The sequence below is a fragment of the Astatotilapia calliptera genome, chromosome 12 (genome assembly GCF_900246225.1).
Source record: "Astatotilapia calliptera chromosome 12, fAstCal1.2, whole genome shotgun sequence".
NCBI classification, from domain to species: Eukaryota; Metazoa; Chordata; class Actinopteri; order Cichliformes; family Cichlidae; genus Astatotilapia; species Astatotilapia calliptera.
The window spans coordinates 33,452,438-33,468,717 of NC_039313.1; the positions used below are offsets into that span (position 1 = coordinate 33,452,438).

The following is a 16,280-nucleotide window of genomic DNA, read 5'->3' on the forward strand; positions in this document are numbered from 1 at the left end:
TTATTCATTATGACCAGACTGAGGTCAGGACAGCGGGCCAGGAAGCTACGCCCATCTTTTATGTGGAAGTAAACGCAGAACTGAACTGGACGAAGGTGGAAGACTGAACCACTTCCTGGGTTTTAGGACTCATTCCTGCAGCTCTCGGCTGGGACGCAGTTATAAAACTTTACGAGCATCCCCACAGCCACCCTCACCCCACAGAGTTACCACTGAAAGACGAACAACATAAAATAACTGAAATATTTAAAGTTCCCCTTCAAGCATCCTGTGAAATTCTTTACATATAAATGAACATCAGTTTGAACAGGAAGTGAGCAGCTTAAAAAAACAACAACGGAGCTTCAGGTATGAAATAGAGCGGGTACATTTATATGAAACCATCTGAGTCCGCACTTTGTTTCACAAAACTCTTTGGTTTGTTCTGTCTGAACATCATCCCCACGCTTTGATCATTTCCACTAACAAAGACTTCAGAGTCTGTTTTTAAAGAAGATATCAGAAATCTTGAGTCTGTTTACTCGTAGTATAATAATACTGACATTAGTTCATTTCCTTTTTCAGGGACGAGCCTGAATCTGCTCTCAGATGAAGCAGCTTTCAACCTTTAAAAACAGCTGGACACGGGTTCATTTCCAGGCACAAAAACTAACATTACCAACCCGTTCCTTCAGTGCTGTCTGCGGTTTACACACAAACATTAAGTCCTCAAGGAGTTTATAAAGGTGACAGTCTGAGTGATTTCAGGTGAGCTGTCAGTCCGACGCAGAGGTCCGTATTGTTTCTTATTAGCTTGAAGTACTCAAACGTCACGTCACACGCTGGATTTATTCCTCCTCCCTCATCACAGAGACTCACAGGTTAGAGAGTCCATCTGTGAGGAAACTGATGGACCGAGACCAGAACAGAGTCTCTGCAGACGACCTGAGGAGGAAACAACACGTCAGCTGTGAACAGAGCCAATTAAAAGCATCAAAAATCACCTGTGTTACCTGAAAAGGTTCAGTTTCATTTTATTGGTTTTAGACATATTCTAACAGGCTTCGATGTGAGGTTTTGACAAAACAGACAGAAGACACTTCATATACAGTAGTGTTCATGCTTAGATTCTTATTTTCTGTAACTGGAATGACCTCATGTCCTGACAGAGCAGCTGCTCCTCGTCTTCCACCTGCTGATTCTTTGATTCCTTTAAGCCTTTTAACCCCCAAACATCTGCTTAAATATTAAAGATTTTCTTTTTTCTGATTTAATTAAATTGAGCCACAGTCTGCATCTGAGTGAACTCCCAACTCTCTGCAGTCGGCAAAGTTTTCTCAGCAGTCTGTTAAACAGCTCCTCTGTAATCAAAGCATCGTTGAGCGGATCAGAAACTGAAGCTTACACGGCCGTCACCATTAAGGTCATTTTAGTCATAAAGCTCTGGCTGTGACCACAGACGCTCCACTAGACTACCACTTGCAGTCGAACCCTTGTGGTTATGAGGGGCAGCCAATCAGAATAAAGTCAGTTTAAAGGCAGAGGAGGAAAAACAGCTGAGGGGCTACACCAAAGCCCAGAATTACTTTGAACTGTGAGTCATGCAAAGCTCCTCTAGTGGAGTCCAGAAATAAAAACGATGGAGCTGAAACTGAGCAGAACAGGTCTCCTTTTAAAAAAGTCACACGGCCGCTTACGGTTCATCGGAGCTGCAGTCCTGGCGTGCTGAGCAGCGATCTAGGCGTGTTGGGGGGTGTTGGGGCACGGCTGACTGTGCCTGTACGCCATGATGAAGCCTGTTGATTGGTGCCACCAGTAAAACATGAGCACTAGCAGCAAGTGCCAAACCTGATGGCTGGAGCCCAGGTAGTTCAGCTGACCTGCAGAGACAGGAACACTCAGCTTGCTTCAGATTTTAATGAGATTCGGGCCCATTTTCAATGTTTCTCTCTGCAGTATTAGATTACTGTTATTTTCCAACTATGAGTGGACGAAAAAAACAACGAATCAAACAGGAAATGAAGAAATAAAAACAGTCATCTCACCTGGGAAGTACCGCTCAGGAACTTTGGAAACATAGAAAATGAGAGCCAGTGCTGCAATGAAGTACATCACCAGGACCCGAGGAACAAACGCCTGAAAGGAAGAAGAAACATTGATTCGACCAGCGTGTGGACAAAAATGGCCCACAGTTACAAAACGGCACGTGCAGGAAGAACTGCTGACTGACCTAATAGCACTGAAAAGCATTTAAAGCCAGCCAACAGATTGTGTTACTGCAGCAGCAGGAAAACACATTTAAAGTGGATTAATCAAGGAGGACCCTCAACAGCCGTTAAAACTGCAGTTCCTCTAATGGCCACTTGAGGCTTGCCCTGAAAGTCGGTCCCACAGACTCCTGAGTTAAAATGTTCATTTTCTAATAATCATCAGTTGATCTAAAGAGATTTTTCAGACTGAAGTACATTTTTTTGTGCAAAGTAAAGCCGATCACTGTGCATTAAACATGGATTTCTTTTCTTCTTATGACCAGCAGGGGGCGACTGTGGTTGGCAAAAGAAATCAGACAGTCGTAAAGTCTACAGGAAAATTATTTCTCATTGCTTTCGGACCTCATTAAATTGCCAAAATCGCTAGTTTTAAGTCTGTTTAAAGAAAGGAATCACAGCAGTGAACACTGGTTACGGGGACCACACTGAGCACGCTCACCTGGACGAGTTCAGAGGAGAAACCTCCCGTGAGGCAGATCCAGTGGACGGTGGGGATGAGGCCGTACCCGGTCACCGAGCAGAAGATGATCGAGCGCAGCTGCTTCCACTGCTTGCTGAGATAATGAGGGTGGATCTGAGCGAAGAACACAGCCAGGATCATGGCGAGGACCGTCACCAGGTACACCTGCCGCCAGTACTGCACAGACAGGAAGACGAGAGTTCAGTCACACCAGCTACACAGTAAACTCCCTTCATGGCGGATTGAGCTTTCCCCCCCCCAAGATGTCCTTCGCATGCTGGAGGTATCCGATGGTCCCAAGACTTAAAAGAAACTCAGTCGGTTTCAGAAGCAGAAAAGAAAACCAGGCAGGCGATTTTTAAACTCGCAGGGAGCTGAAGCAAGCGAAACGGCCCCTGGGCTGATGTGAGGGACCTGTTTGCAAACAGTTTCATTCGTTTGAAGATTGTCTGTCTCATGGAGTCCTGAGGAAAGTTCTTCAGCTGCTGAAAGCTTCCTGCTGTTTGGTGATGAGCAGGACGAACACTGTGTGTTATTTTAGAGCTTTATTTACTATGACCGAACCACAAACGAGCTGAAGCTCACTGCAAACTCAGCTGATGCTTCCCTCAGCAGACCCTCTTACACGCGCAGCTTTCTCATCATTCAATCAGCTTTATTTAACGCTGATCTGCTATGCTTTTCTTCTTTCAGATTTGAAGGCCACAAAGAAGAACAGGTTACAGGCTGTGAAAGGGTGAAATCCTTGATGTTATCAAGCAGATCACTGGTAGCTGATACAGCTGAATTGGCAGTTATCACATCGCTTTTGGAGATTCTGAGGTTCAAAGTAGTAATAGTAGTGGTAATAGTTGTTATTTTAATTTAGTACAAATAAGGTTGAGACTCAAACTTTATGAGAAAAAAAAGGCAGTCCATTCATTCATCCTTCCTTGCTCTGCTGTTTATGGGTTGGGTCTGGGTTGTAGGAAGCTCATTTCTGCTGCTGTTTACAGGTACTCCCCACAGCTCATGGCTATAGGTGAGAGTAGGAACGTAGACTGAGTGGGAAACTCACCACAACACACCGCTACAGCATCCACACTGCTGCAAAAACACATCCGGTAATCTCCTATTCACTTGTTCCCTCACTCCTGAACCAAAGCTGGAGGGGGCACTCAAACAATCTCCTCAGAGATTTAGTTCCCAATGGGGGGAAAACCCTGAAATAATTTAGTGTACATGCAAAACTGAAACTGTCAATTTGGTCAAACTGACAACACAGCATGATAAAAATGAAACCACCTCATCGTGTTTCTGCAAAGTCAGAAATAAAGTTTCCTCAAACGTGGTGCACACAGCTTCTTTTTTCTGATGTCTGAACAACTATAGGACAATAACTCAGGGTTTGTATATTACTGTACTGCAGTACAATTAAAAAAAAAATCAGTTAAAAGTCTCCCACTGTTTCATCTGCTGTTATCACAACTATAATGCTAATCTGTCTGCAGTTGGTATTTAAACTTCTATAAGTAAGTGTTTAAAGTCTGGGCAGCCTCGTCTCGGTCCCTTCTGTCCGTTTGTGTGGATGTAGGCCTTCGTCCAGTCACACGTCCTCATGTGACGAGTCCTGCTGAATTTCACAGTGAATAAATTTGCACCAGGAACAAGGCCCCGCTCTGCTTCAGCCAAATTTTTTAAGCTCCTCTCCTCGCAGACTCCGTGTTCTCTCCTCCAAATCTGCATCTCTAAAACACACTTGACGAGACAAGAGTTTGACTGGCTAAATATAAAAAATCTGTTTTTCTTTGGGGACTTGGCGTGCCACGGGAGAGGAGCCACCCAGAAGCAGAGCCCCAGTCTTGGCAAGGACGAGGGGGAGGGAGGTGGAGGAGGAGGAGGGGGACCTTCGCTTAGACGGCTCCCGGACTTGCGAACGTCATATGGTGGGGAACAGGAGTGACGGACCGCTCCGTGAACGCGGCCATCTGGTTTGGGCTGGAGCAGATTTCAGCTACGTTCTGGGGGCAAAATAACCCGGCGCTTCCAATATGCGGGGGAAAGCGAACAGTGAGGAGCACGGCCAACACTTCAGGAGTTCAAAAAAATAAATAAAATAAAATAGGACAGAAAAAAAAGGGACATGGTGGTGGTGGGCGGCTGGAATAAGGAACTGGCTTGTGTCATCAGAGGCTGTTTTCCAAACGGCGAGCGCGGCGAAGGTGTCGTGTTGCTTATTCACCGGGAACAATGAGTCAATCAGCACAGCCAGACTGCAGGGCCCACTTCAGCTTTATTCAATTACTGCTTCTCAGGCTGAGGATGTTGAGCTGAGAAGTCTCCGGGGAGGACTGTGCTTCGATGTTAAACCGATGCTCAGTGCACACACACGACTGCAGCGAGCAGTCTGAGGTGGGCTTCTGAGGTAGAGCTACTCGATCACATACGTGAAAACACCACTGTGGTTATTTCAGGTCAACTTTAAAACATCTTGAATTTAAGCTTCACCATAATTCAGTTCGCGTCAACCGTGTCCTCCCTTTCAGCGGTGTTGTACTGCCAGCTATTAGGATTATCATCAATTAATTTTATATTACCAGTGAGGGGGCGTAAGACAGTAGAAAACAATGCCAAAAATGTTTTTCCTCTTGTGTGCACTCGCACTACAATCAGCTGACTCAAGGAGGAGGTGGTCTGCACTCATTTCACTTATAATTACTTTGATTTTTATTGACGTAAAGGGCAGGAAAATGAGTCCAAACTACTACAGGTAACGCAACACAGGCCAAGCATCTGCACAGGCAGCACTAGCACATAAAGCTAGTGAAGTACCAGATTAATGCTAAATGCTGACCCCAGCAAAGCATCCAGAGCCTGATCTGCCTCAGGTAACAGGAGCAGGTACGAGCAATCAGTGTAGTTTCTGTAAAATCATTTAAGTCTTGTTTGACCTGGTTGCCCATCTTTGCGTTCATATTTAGGCACTAATGAAAGATCTTGTGTGTCCTTGTGAGGATAGGTAGTCGTTCATAATTGGTTATTGTGTGAATATGCACATCTGAAACATGTGGCAGAGTAATGTAACCAATTATTTTCTCCAGTGAGTAACAAAGTAACCTTTTGAAGAACAACTAAAGTGCAACCTAACAAAGCTTTCACAGCTTCACTCTCAGGGCCCATTTCCACCCCTGTGAATGGCAGCACACACCAAGAGTGACATCAGAGCTGCAGGAGTGCCTCTCCAACTGAGCCACACTTCTTTATTTTTGTAATGTGGTGTGACTGGTTCTCCTCCTAAACCAGCACTCATGCAGAGGTTTGGTGAGAGTGGCGATTGCAACGAGTCTCGTGGTGATGTCACCACTGACGTGCAACACAACCAATATGTCCATAAACAAGGCATCATTCTAACTTTCATGATCCTTCTGCCTTCTTACGGTCTTTCCAGCTTTCCCCAACACCTTACATGTCATGACCCGTGATGGCCTGGTGACCTCTCAGTTCCTCATCATAACTCTGAATATGATAAGAAAATAGGCAGAGGGACTAATTAGACCAGTGGCTCCCCAATGGTATGACCCGATCGACAGCCAAGTTTGCATCAGGGTTTTGTGTTACCCAAACATTACTGTAACTGCACGAAATGTCAGGAGAAACTACTGCAAAAGCTACCGGAGCTACAGCTTCAACTGGATCAGACAGACTTCATCTCAAGTGGATCGTGCAGTTGGGTGCATTTAATTAACTCCAACATGGTGCTAAACGCATTAAAGAGGCATTTAGGGACTGGGTATCTCTTCTGAGAGAAACGGTAAAAGAGCACAGGATGTGACCCAGACGGAGGAAGAATGTTTGACTGTGAGAAAGTTTCTGATAAGGAGATGGACTCGGAGCTGTCACCGACATTGTTCCAGATAATATAAAGCCTGTTTTCTGCAGACATGAATGCAGATGTGGTTTGTAAACTTCTGAATTCAGTCCGATCATCCAGGTATGTGAGCGGAAACATTTTTTTTTTAACCCTACAAAAACACTTACACATCTATTTTATGCTGAACCAACATCACTTCTGCCTGGTAAAATAAAATACTAAAAAAAAATACATGTAATTATCATTTCTGAAGGCAAAACTATAAAAAGACTGGACAAAATGAAGGTTAGGCTTCCAGCAGCCTGACTCTTTCTTGAGACTGAAGAAGGCTCATGAGAGCAGCACATAAAAGGCTGAAGTGATGAGTACAAGGACACAGGATTTAAGACAGAGAAGCAGTCTGCCTGCTCTGCCTGTCCTCCGCCACTTTGAACTCGACTCACGAGGGTAAATAATAAGCAGTTTACAATACAAGCGAAGCACAGCATTGCTGAGTCACAGAGGACTGCAGGGCAGCTTCTCACATTTAGCACTTTTTAAAGGATTTAAACGGATTCAGCTCCAGAGGGCGACGTGGTGCTCAGCGTTAAGAGATAAGGATTCAGAGTGAATAATGTGGCGAGGATGTTTACCTCTGACCTTGCTTATGAATTTAAAGCCGATTAGTTTTTATGTCTTTGATCTTTTTTGCTTTTTGTTTGGAAAAATGTGCTGGCAGCAGTAAACTGTGACGCAGCATCTTTTGTAAAGTCGCATCAGAAAAGTCAGAGTAAAAGATAGTGCTGAGCCGAGTAAGTCTGGGTCACACGGAGACCTGTTTCTGGAAAGAGTGAGCTTAAATCCATCACAACAGCAAAACCTCGAGGGATGAGGAGATGGGCAACGTGCACGAGCTTTTTACTGCTCCAATGCAACAGGGTTAGAAAGGCAACAACAGCGTGGTTTTAGATAAAACCACAGCAGAGGAATAGCTTTGCATGAGCTAATGAATAACACTAGGCACTGAGTGCAAACTCAGGACATCTTACTCTTCCTATTTTGAAAGACCGCGTGTAGCCCACGATGTTTCTACCAGCATGAGGACGTTCAGCTTCGCATTTTCCTGATAGAGCTTCATCTCTGCAAGTTCAACAGTTTGTCTGCATAACAAAGAAATGCTAATATGGTAGTAAAAGTATTCAAACAGGAAGGTTTCTGGCCTTGGATGTTATGTGGCCATGGCAAAGATCTTCATCATTAGAAAGGAAAAAAACCCCGTTGTTGTATCCATTTCCTCTAGTTTACCTCTACTGCCCTCTGAATGTTAGATAGAAAGCACTTTAGTAGAAAAGGGCTAATAACAAGTGCTTGTGTGTGTGAAAGAGGCAAACTTGTATAAAGTGCTTTGAGTACTTGGAGTATGAAAATGCTATCTAAGAACTAGTCCGTGTACCATCCCTGGTTATGTAATCTGCAAGTTTAAACACGTGACTCTCGCATTGTTACGTCGCTTACTGCCAGTTTTATGTCTCGTCCAGTCCAGAAAAAACAAAAATCTACATACAGGCCCAGAGCACTGGAACTCCAAATAACTGCCCTCAGAATAATCCACAGTCTCTGATCATATTTCAGTATCACTGTTCAGCGTGGATGACTAACAGCCTACGTAAAGCAATGTGCCAGAAACCTGGACGTTACTTTCTATCAACATGGAAACTTCAACCAGTATGTCAAAAGGCTAGTACAGTCTTGTTATGTGCAGATTACAAATACTTCCAAACAATGAACCTGTCTATAGTTTGGAGTCTGCAGATGGTACAAAACATAGCAACAAGGCTTCTCGACAACACTCGGCGCAGTGAATCAATCAGTGAATCTATTATCAAGATGGCGCCGAGTATGGCAGCCTTGTCGCGAGCTCCCCCAAGCAACGGCTTTTTTCTGTGTTTAATTTTACTTTTCCTTCATTTTTTTGCGAGTAGCACATGTCTCCTTGTGTACGACCGACAAACCTTACTGGACATAAAAGACGGTCTTTCTTATAACTTTCCGGAGTTCAAGTTTTGCAACACGGACGCTCCGTTTGCAGACCCCCCATTCATCTCACCTGAGACGCCTTTGTTCTCTGGCCCTGGAGGCCGCAAACGCCGACGCAGAGGGAGAAGATCTGGCGTTCTGGTTCGACTGAGACGGCGCACTAACAGACCACCGTTACCCAGTTTATTACTGGCTAATGTGCAGTCTCTGGAGAACAAGCTGTGCGAGCTTCGGGCACGGATCTCATTCCAGCGAGAGATGCGGGACTGCTGCGTGAGCTGCCTCACAGAAACCTGGCTATCGGACAAAGTACCGGACTCCGCAATACAACTGCCGGGGTTCTCTGTGCACCGCGCGGACAGGTCACAGGATCTTACTGGGAAAAGCAGAGGCGGTGGTGTATGTTTCATGATCAACAACAGCTGGTGTGATTATGCGAACGTGCACCCATTCAAATCCTTCTGCTCACCGGACCTGGAGTACCTGATGATTAAGTGCCGGCCATTCTGGCTACCGAGGGAATTTACAGCAGTGATTATTACGGCTGTTTACATTCCCCCACAAGCCGACACTGACCGAGCACTCAGGGAACTGTACAGCGCGATCAGCAGCGAGGAAACCGCACACCCAGAGGCGGCGTTTATCACAGCCGGAGACTTTAATAAGGGAAACCTGAAGAAAGTCTCACCCAAACTCCATCAACACATCCATTTTAACACTCGTGGAGATCGGCTACTCGACCACTGCTACACCTCTTTCCGGGATGCGTACAAAGCCCTCCCCCACGCCCCATTCGGCCAATCAGATCACCGCTCCATCCTGCTCCTGCCCGCCTACAGGCAGAAGCTGAAACAGGAAGCTCCAACCCGGAGGGCGGTGCACTGTTGGACGGACCAATCGGAGTCTGCGCTGCGGGACTGTTTTGATCACGCGGACTGGGAAATGTTTCACGTGGCTGCTAGGGACATTGATGAGTACACAGACTCAGTCTGCGGATTTATCAGGAAATGCGTGGAAGATGTCGTCCCATCCAGAACAGTTAAATCCTTCCCAAATCAAAAACCCTGGATTAACGGAGATGTTCGCGCGGCACGGAGCACCGCCTTTGCCTCCGCGAACACATCGGACTACAAACACGCACATTACCAACTCCGGAAGACGATCAAAGCAGACAAACGTGAGTAGACAGGGTGGAGCAACAGTTTGACAACCCTCGGAGTATGTGGCAGGAACTAAACACGATCACAGACTTTAGAGGGAAAACCAGCACACCGCAGACCACGGCCTCTCTGTGTGACGATCTAAACGTATTCTACGCTAGATTCGACACAGCGAACACCATGAGACCGGACAGTGTGCGCACCGCGGATGACGTCAGTGCGCACACTGTGTCTGAGGAGGATGTGCGGAGGTGCTTCAGGAAGGTGAACGCACGCAAAGCTACTGGTCCGGACGGGATTCCCGGCCGCGTCCTCAAGTCATGCGCGGCTCAGCTGGCTGGAGTGTTCACGCACATCTTCAACCTTTCCCTCTCTCTGTCTGTAGTCCCAGCCTGCTTCAAAATGGCCACCATCGTCCCTGTACCCAAATCCTCCACCATCTCCTCATTGAACGACTGGCGACCTGTAGCCCTGACCCCCATCGTAAGCAAATGCTTCGAGAAGCTGGTCAGGGACTTCATCTGCTCTGCACTACCCGACTCACTGGACCCTCTACAGTTCGCGTACCGCCACAACAGGTCCACTGATGATGCCATAGCCCTGACACTACACACTGCCCTGTCACACCTGGAGAAGAGAGACACGTATGTGAGAATGCTGTTTGTAGATTACAGCTCAGCATTCAATACCATCGTTCCCTCGAAGCTGGACAGGAAACTGCAGGATCTAGGACTGAGCAGCTCCCTCTGCAGCTGGATCCTTAGCTTCCTGTCTGACAGACGCCAAGTGGTCAGACTGGGCAGCATCACCTCATCCCCCGTCACACTGAACACTGGTGCTCCACAGGGGTGTGTACTGAGCCCTCTCCTGTACTCACTCTACACCTACGACTGCACGGCCACTAACAACTCCAACATCATTGTGAAGTTTGCGGATGACACTACAGTGGTGGGTCTTATCACCAATGGTGATGAGACGGCTTACAGGGAGGAGGTCAGCGCCCTGACCCACTGGTGTCAAGACAACCATCTCACCCTCAACGTCGCAAAGACAAAGGAGTTGATAGTGGACTTCCGGAGGTGCAGAGAAGTACACACCCCCATCACCATCAACGGCGCTGCTGTGGAGAGAGTGAGCAGCTTCCGGTTTCTTGGTGTACATCTGGCTGAGGATCTTATGTGGTCAGTACACACAAACAAAACAGTGAAGAAGGCGCAGCAGCGCCTCTTCTTTCTCAGGAGACTGAAAAGATTCGGCATGAGCCCCCGCATCCTCAGGACCTTCTATCGCTGTGCCATTGAGAGCATCCTCACTGGATGCATCACCACCTGGTATGGCAACAGCACCGCCTACAACTGCAAGCTCTCCAGCGAGTAGTGCGGTGCTCTGAACGGATAATTGGAGGTGAGCTTCCCTCCCTCCAAGACATCTACAGGAAGCGGTGCCTGAGGAAAGCGGGGAGGATCATCAAGGACTCCAGTCACCCCAGCCATAAACTGCTCAGACTACTTCCATCAGGAAGGAGGTTCTGCAGCATCCGGTCCCGTACCAGCAGACTGAGAGACAGCTTTTTCCACCAGGCCATCAGACTGCTGAACACTTCATAGACACCTCAGCTTCACTACTGGAACTTTAACATTATGCACTACATACTGTACAGTAATGCCACTGTTTTGCACATATTCAACTCTGTATATTTTATTTTATTTATTTTAAATATTCTACTTATTGTTTACTCCACTTAATTTGTAAAATATGTGTACACACACACACACACACACACACACACACACACACACACACACACACGTAGAAAAATATTTAGTATACACATCCAGAAATGCATATACTATTATATATTGTACATATATTTATTAGTTTCAGATGTAGCCATTCTTGTATTTTGCACAACTCTGTTGCTTGTGAAGCTCGCACACAAGAATTTCACTCACATGTGCTGTACCAATGTACCTGCACATGTGATGTGACAATAAAAGTGATTTGATTTGAAATCGTCACTTTTAAACTCCGTCTAAGAGAGAGCAGTTTATATGAAAGGCTTCAGGTGAGCTTACGTTATTACAGTAGAAGGTGTAGAAGACTCCGGGGACGTAGCAGCCCAGGATGCCGATGGAAACACCGGCGTAATCCAGCGCCATCCAGCGGCGGCTGGTCTTCTCTGAGCGATGGCAGCAGAACAGGTGGTAACCCACCGAGCACAGCATACACAGCTGAGGACAGCAAAACACACAGTCGGGCATTGCAAAGAAGCTCGGCACAGAATGGATTTACGCTAGATTCAAATTTATTTAATAATGAAAATAACTTTATTTATAAAACACGTTTACGTCCACAGACCAAGAAGAAAAAGCAGAACACGAGCTTCTAACAGAAAGCGGGACACTGAGGTCAAAACAAGACAGCTAAATACGTTTTGAGATGCAACAAAAACACAAACTGGCAATATAATTAATGAATACCAATAATGTCAAGCCCCAGACATATTTATTATATAAAATAAATTAATACTTGAATCTTAAATCTAACTGTTTAAAAGAAATAAAAGAACTTTTCCACACCAGGTTTGAGAGTAAGCAATAAACGTGGTGTTTTAATCACACTAGTGATTATGATGTTGAACATAATACTTGGTGTTATGACATGTAACCACATTGAAAAGGTAAAAAGTTCACATTGTGTCAAACTACAATCGCTATCCCGCCCGTCAGTAACTGCACTAACCCTGCTCTTTATTTTCTGAATCCACTGAAACAATGGAAAAAGCTCAACTCTGGGCTCACCTACTTGTACAGGCATGTCTGGATATTTTAAGGGCTACATTTATAGGTGATGATGAGTGTACAAAGTGATCCAACAGGTTCATTAACACCTGGAATAGCCAAATCTAGAGAGGCCTATATTTGCCTTCTTCAATACTCAAATATACTGAGATTTATTAGTGCATGAGCAGTGTAATTGCCAACTTCAATCTAACCACAGCTCAGGAGAACTGAAATATCTCTGATGAGTTTATTCTATAGAAAAGCAATGTGAGATGATGTCTAAGCAGAAGACAATAGCAGCATTGTACCTGAAAGCAGAAGAGTCCAATGGAGTAGATGACATAATCCTCTCTGGAGGCGCCAACAGCCGGCAGCACCGAGGCCATGTTGTACACCCCAAGACAGAAGAAGAGGAGGAAGCCCAGGAGATGGCTCCAGATGTTCACCGTCTCATTGGACAGGATGAAGAGGCTGCAAAGGTCATTTACAAGCTTTAAAATAGTCACACAGTCAGTTCCCTCTAAAGAAAACCAGAGGTATGAACCAAAACTCTGAACAATTATACACCCCGACATAAATGTCTGACAAGCATCTATTACCTCCCAATCAATAAACAGTCTGGATTCACCGTTTCCATTAACCACTGAAACTAGAACTAGAGAGCAACACGAGTTGCCCAACTCCCTTAAAATCTTTATTGGCATTGACCCTACAACAAATGTCAGGAAGCAAAATCAATCAGCCTCTGCAGCGAGGCGTGGGAATCACAGAGTACCATTACAGCACGTTACACCAAGACACAATGACATCATCATACAGCAGCTCCACAACAATCAAATCTGTAATGTGACCTGTTCAGAATCTTTTTATCTTCCTTATAGTCGGCTTTAAATATTAATATAATGGAATGCATCATAGTTTCAACAGCTGACATAAAAAAGAGAAAAACACTGGCAGTCTGCATGTTTAACCTGCTTTCACTGAAGAAAGCTTCAAAAGCTGAATTGTGGAACACTTTCAAGGCTCATATCAACATGTGGGATAGGTTAAGTCTCCTCTTTTACTTGGCTCTTCTTCTAACTGTGATTCCTAGTGCGCAAGTAATTTTCTGAGGTGTTCAAAAAGTAGGCACTGCTTGACTTTAGTGGAGTGACTGTGTTGTGGTGTTGAAGATGAAAATTCTGATTTCAGGTTAAAGGGTCCTTCTCACCTTTTGATGCACAGCCTGGAGGGCAAGTATGCCCTGTATCCATCTGTGATGTAGGGGTTCTCCCTCAGAAACGGGGGGATCTGCTCGTATGTGTACAGCCTGATACCTCTGGGCACCAGTACAGGCCAGTACTGATAACTTCCCAGCTCGATGTAGTGTGCAGTCTGAGAGCTCTTCTGTGGTTTCTGAGGCATGTCTGAGCCAGCAGGGTCTGGTTTAATCTGACCTGAACCTGAAACCAGCAAGTCAGATCAAGATCAGATTCAATAGAGGCAGAACTCTTTTAATAAAACATAGCATTAAGCGATATTTGTTTTGTTGTCCGGGCATCTGAGTTTGTAATTCGAGTGGAGAAGAAATCAAAGTGGTCTGTGTAGGAGCTGAACGAGTAAAGAAGACAGCAAAACATCAAGTGAAAGCTGATTCTCCTACATCTGTGTGGAGCTATTATCAGAAGCTATCATTACTTGCACCCACTGGCTTGTCTTCCATGTAATCTCATGTTACCGAAGCTAACTTTCCAGATTATCCGTTACGTTCTACCAAACTCCGTTCACTAATGTGGCGATTTTAGGTGCTTAAGTGCTAACAAACATTTATACAAATCACGGTCCAAGCTTAGATCCAAGCTCGCGACCATGTTCCAAATTATCAATAAAGTTTGTATATTTATACAAGATTCCATTTACAGTCAAATTCTGCCAATAAACTGTGTTGTAGCGTTAATTTTACAGCTAATGTAACACTGTAGAAGTCTGTGGCGAGCACGGTATCACCAAATACAAAATTAGATTTTTTTAAACACAGCGTACTTCCTTGATACATTCTTTACGAGCCGATTGTACCTGAAAAACCACCTGAACAAAACCAAAGGTAAAATTATGCTTTTGATGTAGAGTATGCCGTAGTTAACCAAGACGACGTTAAAATAGCGACATTTCCAAAGCGGTCTGGTAACTAGTGGCTAATTATAGCGTGGCTCTTATAGGGCTAAGCTAACAACAATGAGCTATAAAAAAGGGGGAAAGATATATTAACAAAAAAACTCACCTTTTAATTTGGCATATTTGCAGTTTGTGCCATTCTGGGGCTTATAATATGTACTACGCATTTGTAAACACGTGTTGATATTAACTTTAAAAAAACAAACAAACACAACGCGTAATATTTCTGAAGTTTTAGCTACAACATCTTCCGAATCACACAGACGTCATCACTAATGGACCCTTCCAACGTGGCCAACGTCTGCCTGAGTTAAAATAAATAAATAACGCAGTATTTACTATTATCGCTAATATCCTTAGAAGATTCTTTATTTAATAATTTAAACAACCTTTGTTTTTCTGCATTAATGAGCTCTCTCAAAATCCCATATGGGACTCTATTCACGTGAAAGCTTCATTTCATGAGTAATAATAGTTCTTACCGTAAATATAAACGGCTTTGTTTTCGGTTTGGGTTTTAGGAATCGTGTCTAGCACCCTTAATGGATTTTACCTGGTTCAACTGATCCCGGAGATGCACCGTGCCACCCATAATTACTCAGGGACGCCAGTCTCTGATGATGATTCAATCCTAAACCGCAATAAACACGTATTGGAGAATTATTTGTCTCACTAATCAGTTTCATTTATGTTGATGGTGATTGCTGATGGATAGTATTACATGACATTCAGATATGTAATCACCTCAGATTTCATTGTTATGATAAAGAAAATATTCACAATATGGTTATCTTTGAAATTTTAAAACAGTGGGGAAAAATCAGTTTACTGAAACAAAGAGAAATATTTTTAAACATAAGAATATATTCAGAGCAACAACCTAAATTAATAAGAAGAACATTTTTTAAATATTCAAATGCACATTGTGTGGTTTTTCATATTTACTTTACTCAGAAGAAAAATGGGACATCATATGAGGGGAGATGCAGCAAAAAGTCCCAGCAAAACTCAAACCAAACAGACTGAGATCACTCTTATTTTAACCCTTTAATAAACCAGACTGCAATCTGTGCTTAATGAAGTACATTTTGAGAGGTACTGCAAGGAGTTCAACTTGACCCAGGCCATCTTTACAGCTGCAGAATTCATAGAGTTCAGTTTCTTTGAGTACCTTGTCTTTGTCTTTATACCATTTCTGTCCGGCCACCCTGGAACCATGCAAAGAACCTGTAAATGCTGAAAGTCTCCTCAAGAACTGGACTTCAGGTCCAGAATCGCTGGGCTCCTATGAAGCTGTAGCCCACAAATGTAAATTTCATGAGGCAAACATTTCCTTGTTACAATTTTGATAGAAGTGATTTAAACAACAGACTTCTACAACAATAGAGTTCCATTTTTAGATTTTTTTTTCTTTTTTTTGCGATTTTTCTGTTGTGTTAAACTACACTTCAAACATCCAGTTATCATTTGGAAACAATCATTATTGAGTAAATTATTATAAGTAATTATTTAACTCCATACACTTTTATGTCCTAGCAGCCCGTCTCTGGGGTTAAAAGGAATTAATAAACTTATGTTAACCTTTATTTATGCAGGTAGTTCCACTGA

The 16,280-nt window shown here is 44.2% G+C and overlaps 1 protein-coding gene across 4 annotated transcripts; it reads right to left on the bottom strand.

The window, feature by feature from the left end:
- Nucleotides 1-225: 225 nt before the first annotated feature.
- paqr3a (progestin and adipoQ receptor family member IIIa) lies at nucleotides 226-15,965 on the bottom strand. 4 transcript variants are annotated; one of them, XM_026187694.1, is made up of 9 exons: nucleotides 15,844-15,965; nucleotides 15,226-15,303; nucleotides 13,729-13,960; nucleotides 12,827-12,989; nucleotides 11,811-11,966; nucleotides 2,689-2,886; nucleotides 2,025-2,115; nucleotides 1,677-1,859; nucleotides 226-924 (listed from the first exon to the last, which is right to left on the bottom strand). In XM_026187694.1, exons 3-8 carry the CDS (start codon nucleotides 13,920-13,922, stop codon nucleotides 1,717-1,719), a joined length of 945 nt encoding a protein of 314 aa, XP_026043479.1. In that variant the 5' UTR covers nucleotides 13,923-13,960; nucleotides 15,226-15,303; nucleotides 15,844-15,965; the 3' UTR covers nucleotides 226-924; nucleotides 1,677-1,716. The 4 variants fall into 4 exon arrangements, with proteins under 4 accessions (XP_026043479.1, XP_026043476.1, XP_026043480.1 ...); XM_026187691.1 differs by lacking the exon at nucleotides 15,844-15,965 and having other exon boundaries at nucleotides 15,226-15,373; XM_026187695.1 differs by lacking the exons at nucleotides 15,226-15,303; nucleotides 15,844-15,965 and adding an exon at nucleotides 15,155-15,219.
- Between the last annotated feature and the right edge of the window lie 315 nt (nucleotides 15,966-16,280).

Coding starts and splice junctions, on each gene's coding strand:
- paqr3a (XM_026187691.1), bottom strand. CDS start 15,358: ATGAAACTGATTAGTGAGACAAATAATTCTCCAATACGTGTTTATTGC. Junction 12,990..13,728: donor TCCAGGCTGTGCATCAAAAG/GTGAGAAGGACC, acceptor TGACCTTTGCAG/CCTCTTCATCCTGTCCAATG. Junction 1,860..2,024: donor TCCTGAGCGGTACTTCCCAG/GTGAGATGACTG, acceptor CTGTCTCTGCAG/GTCAGCTGAACTACCTGGGC.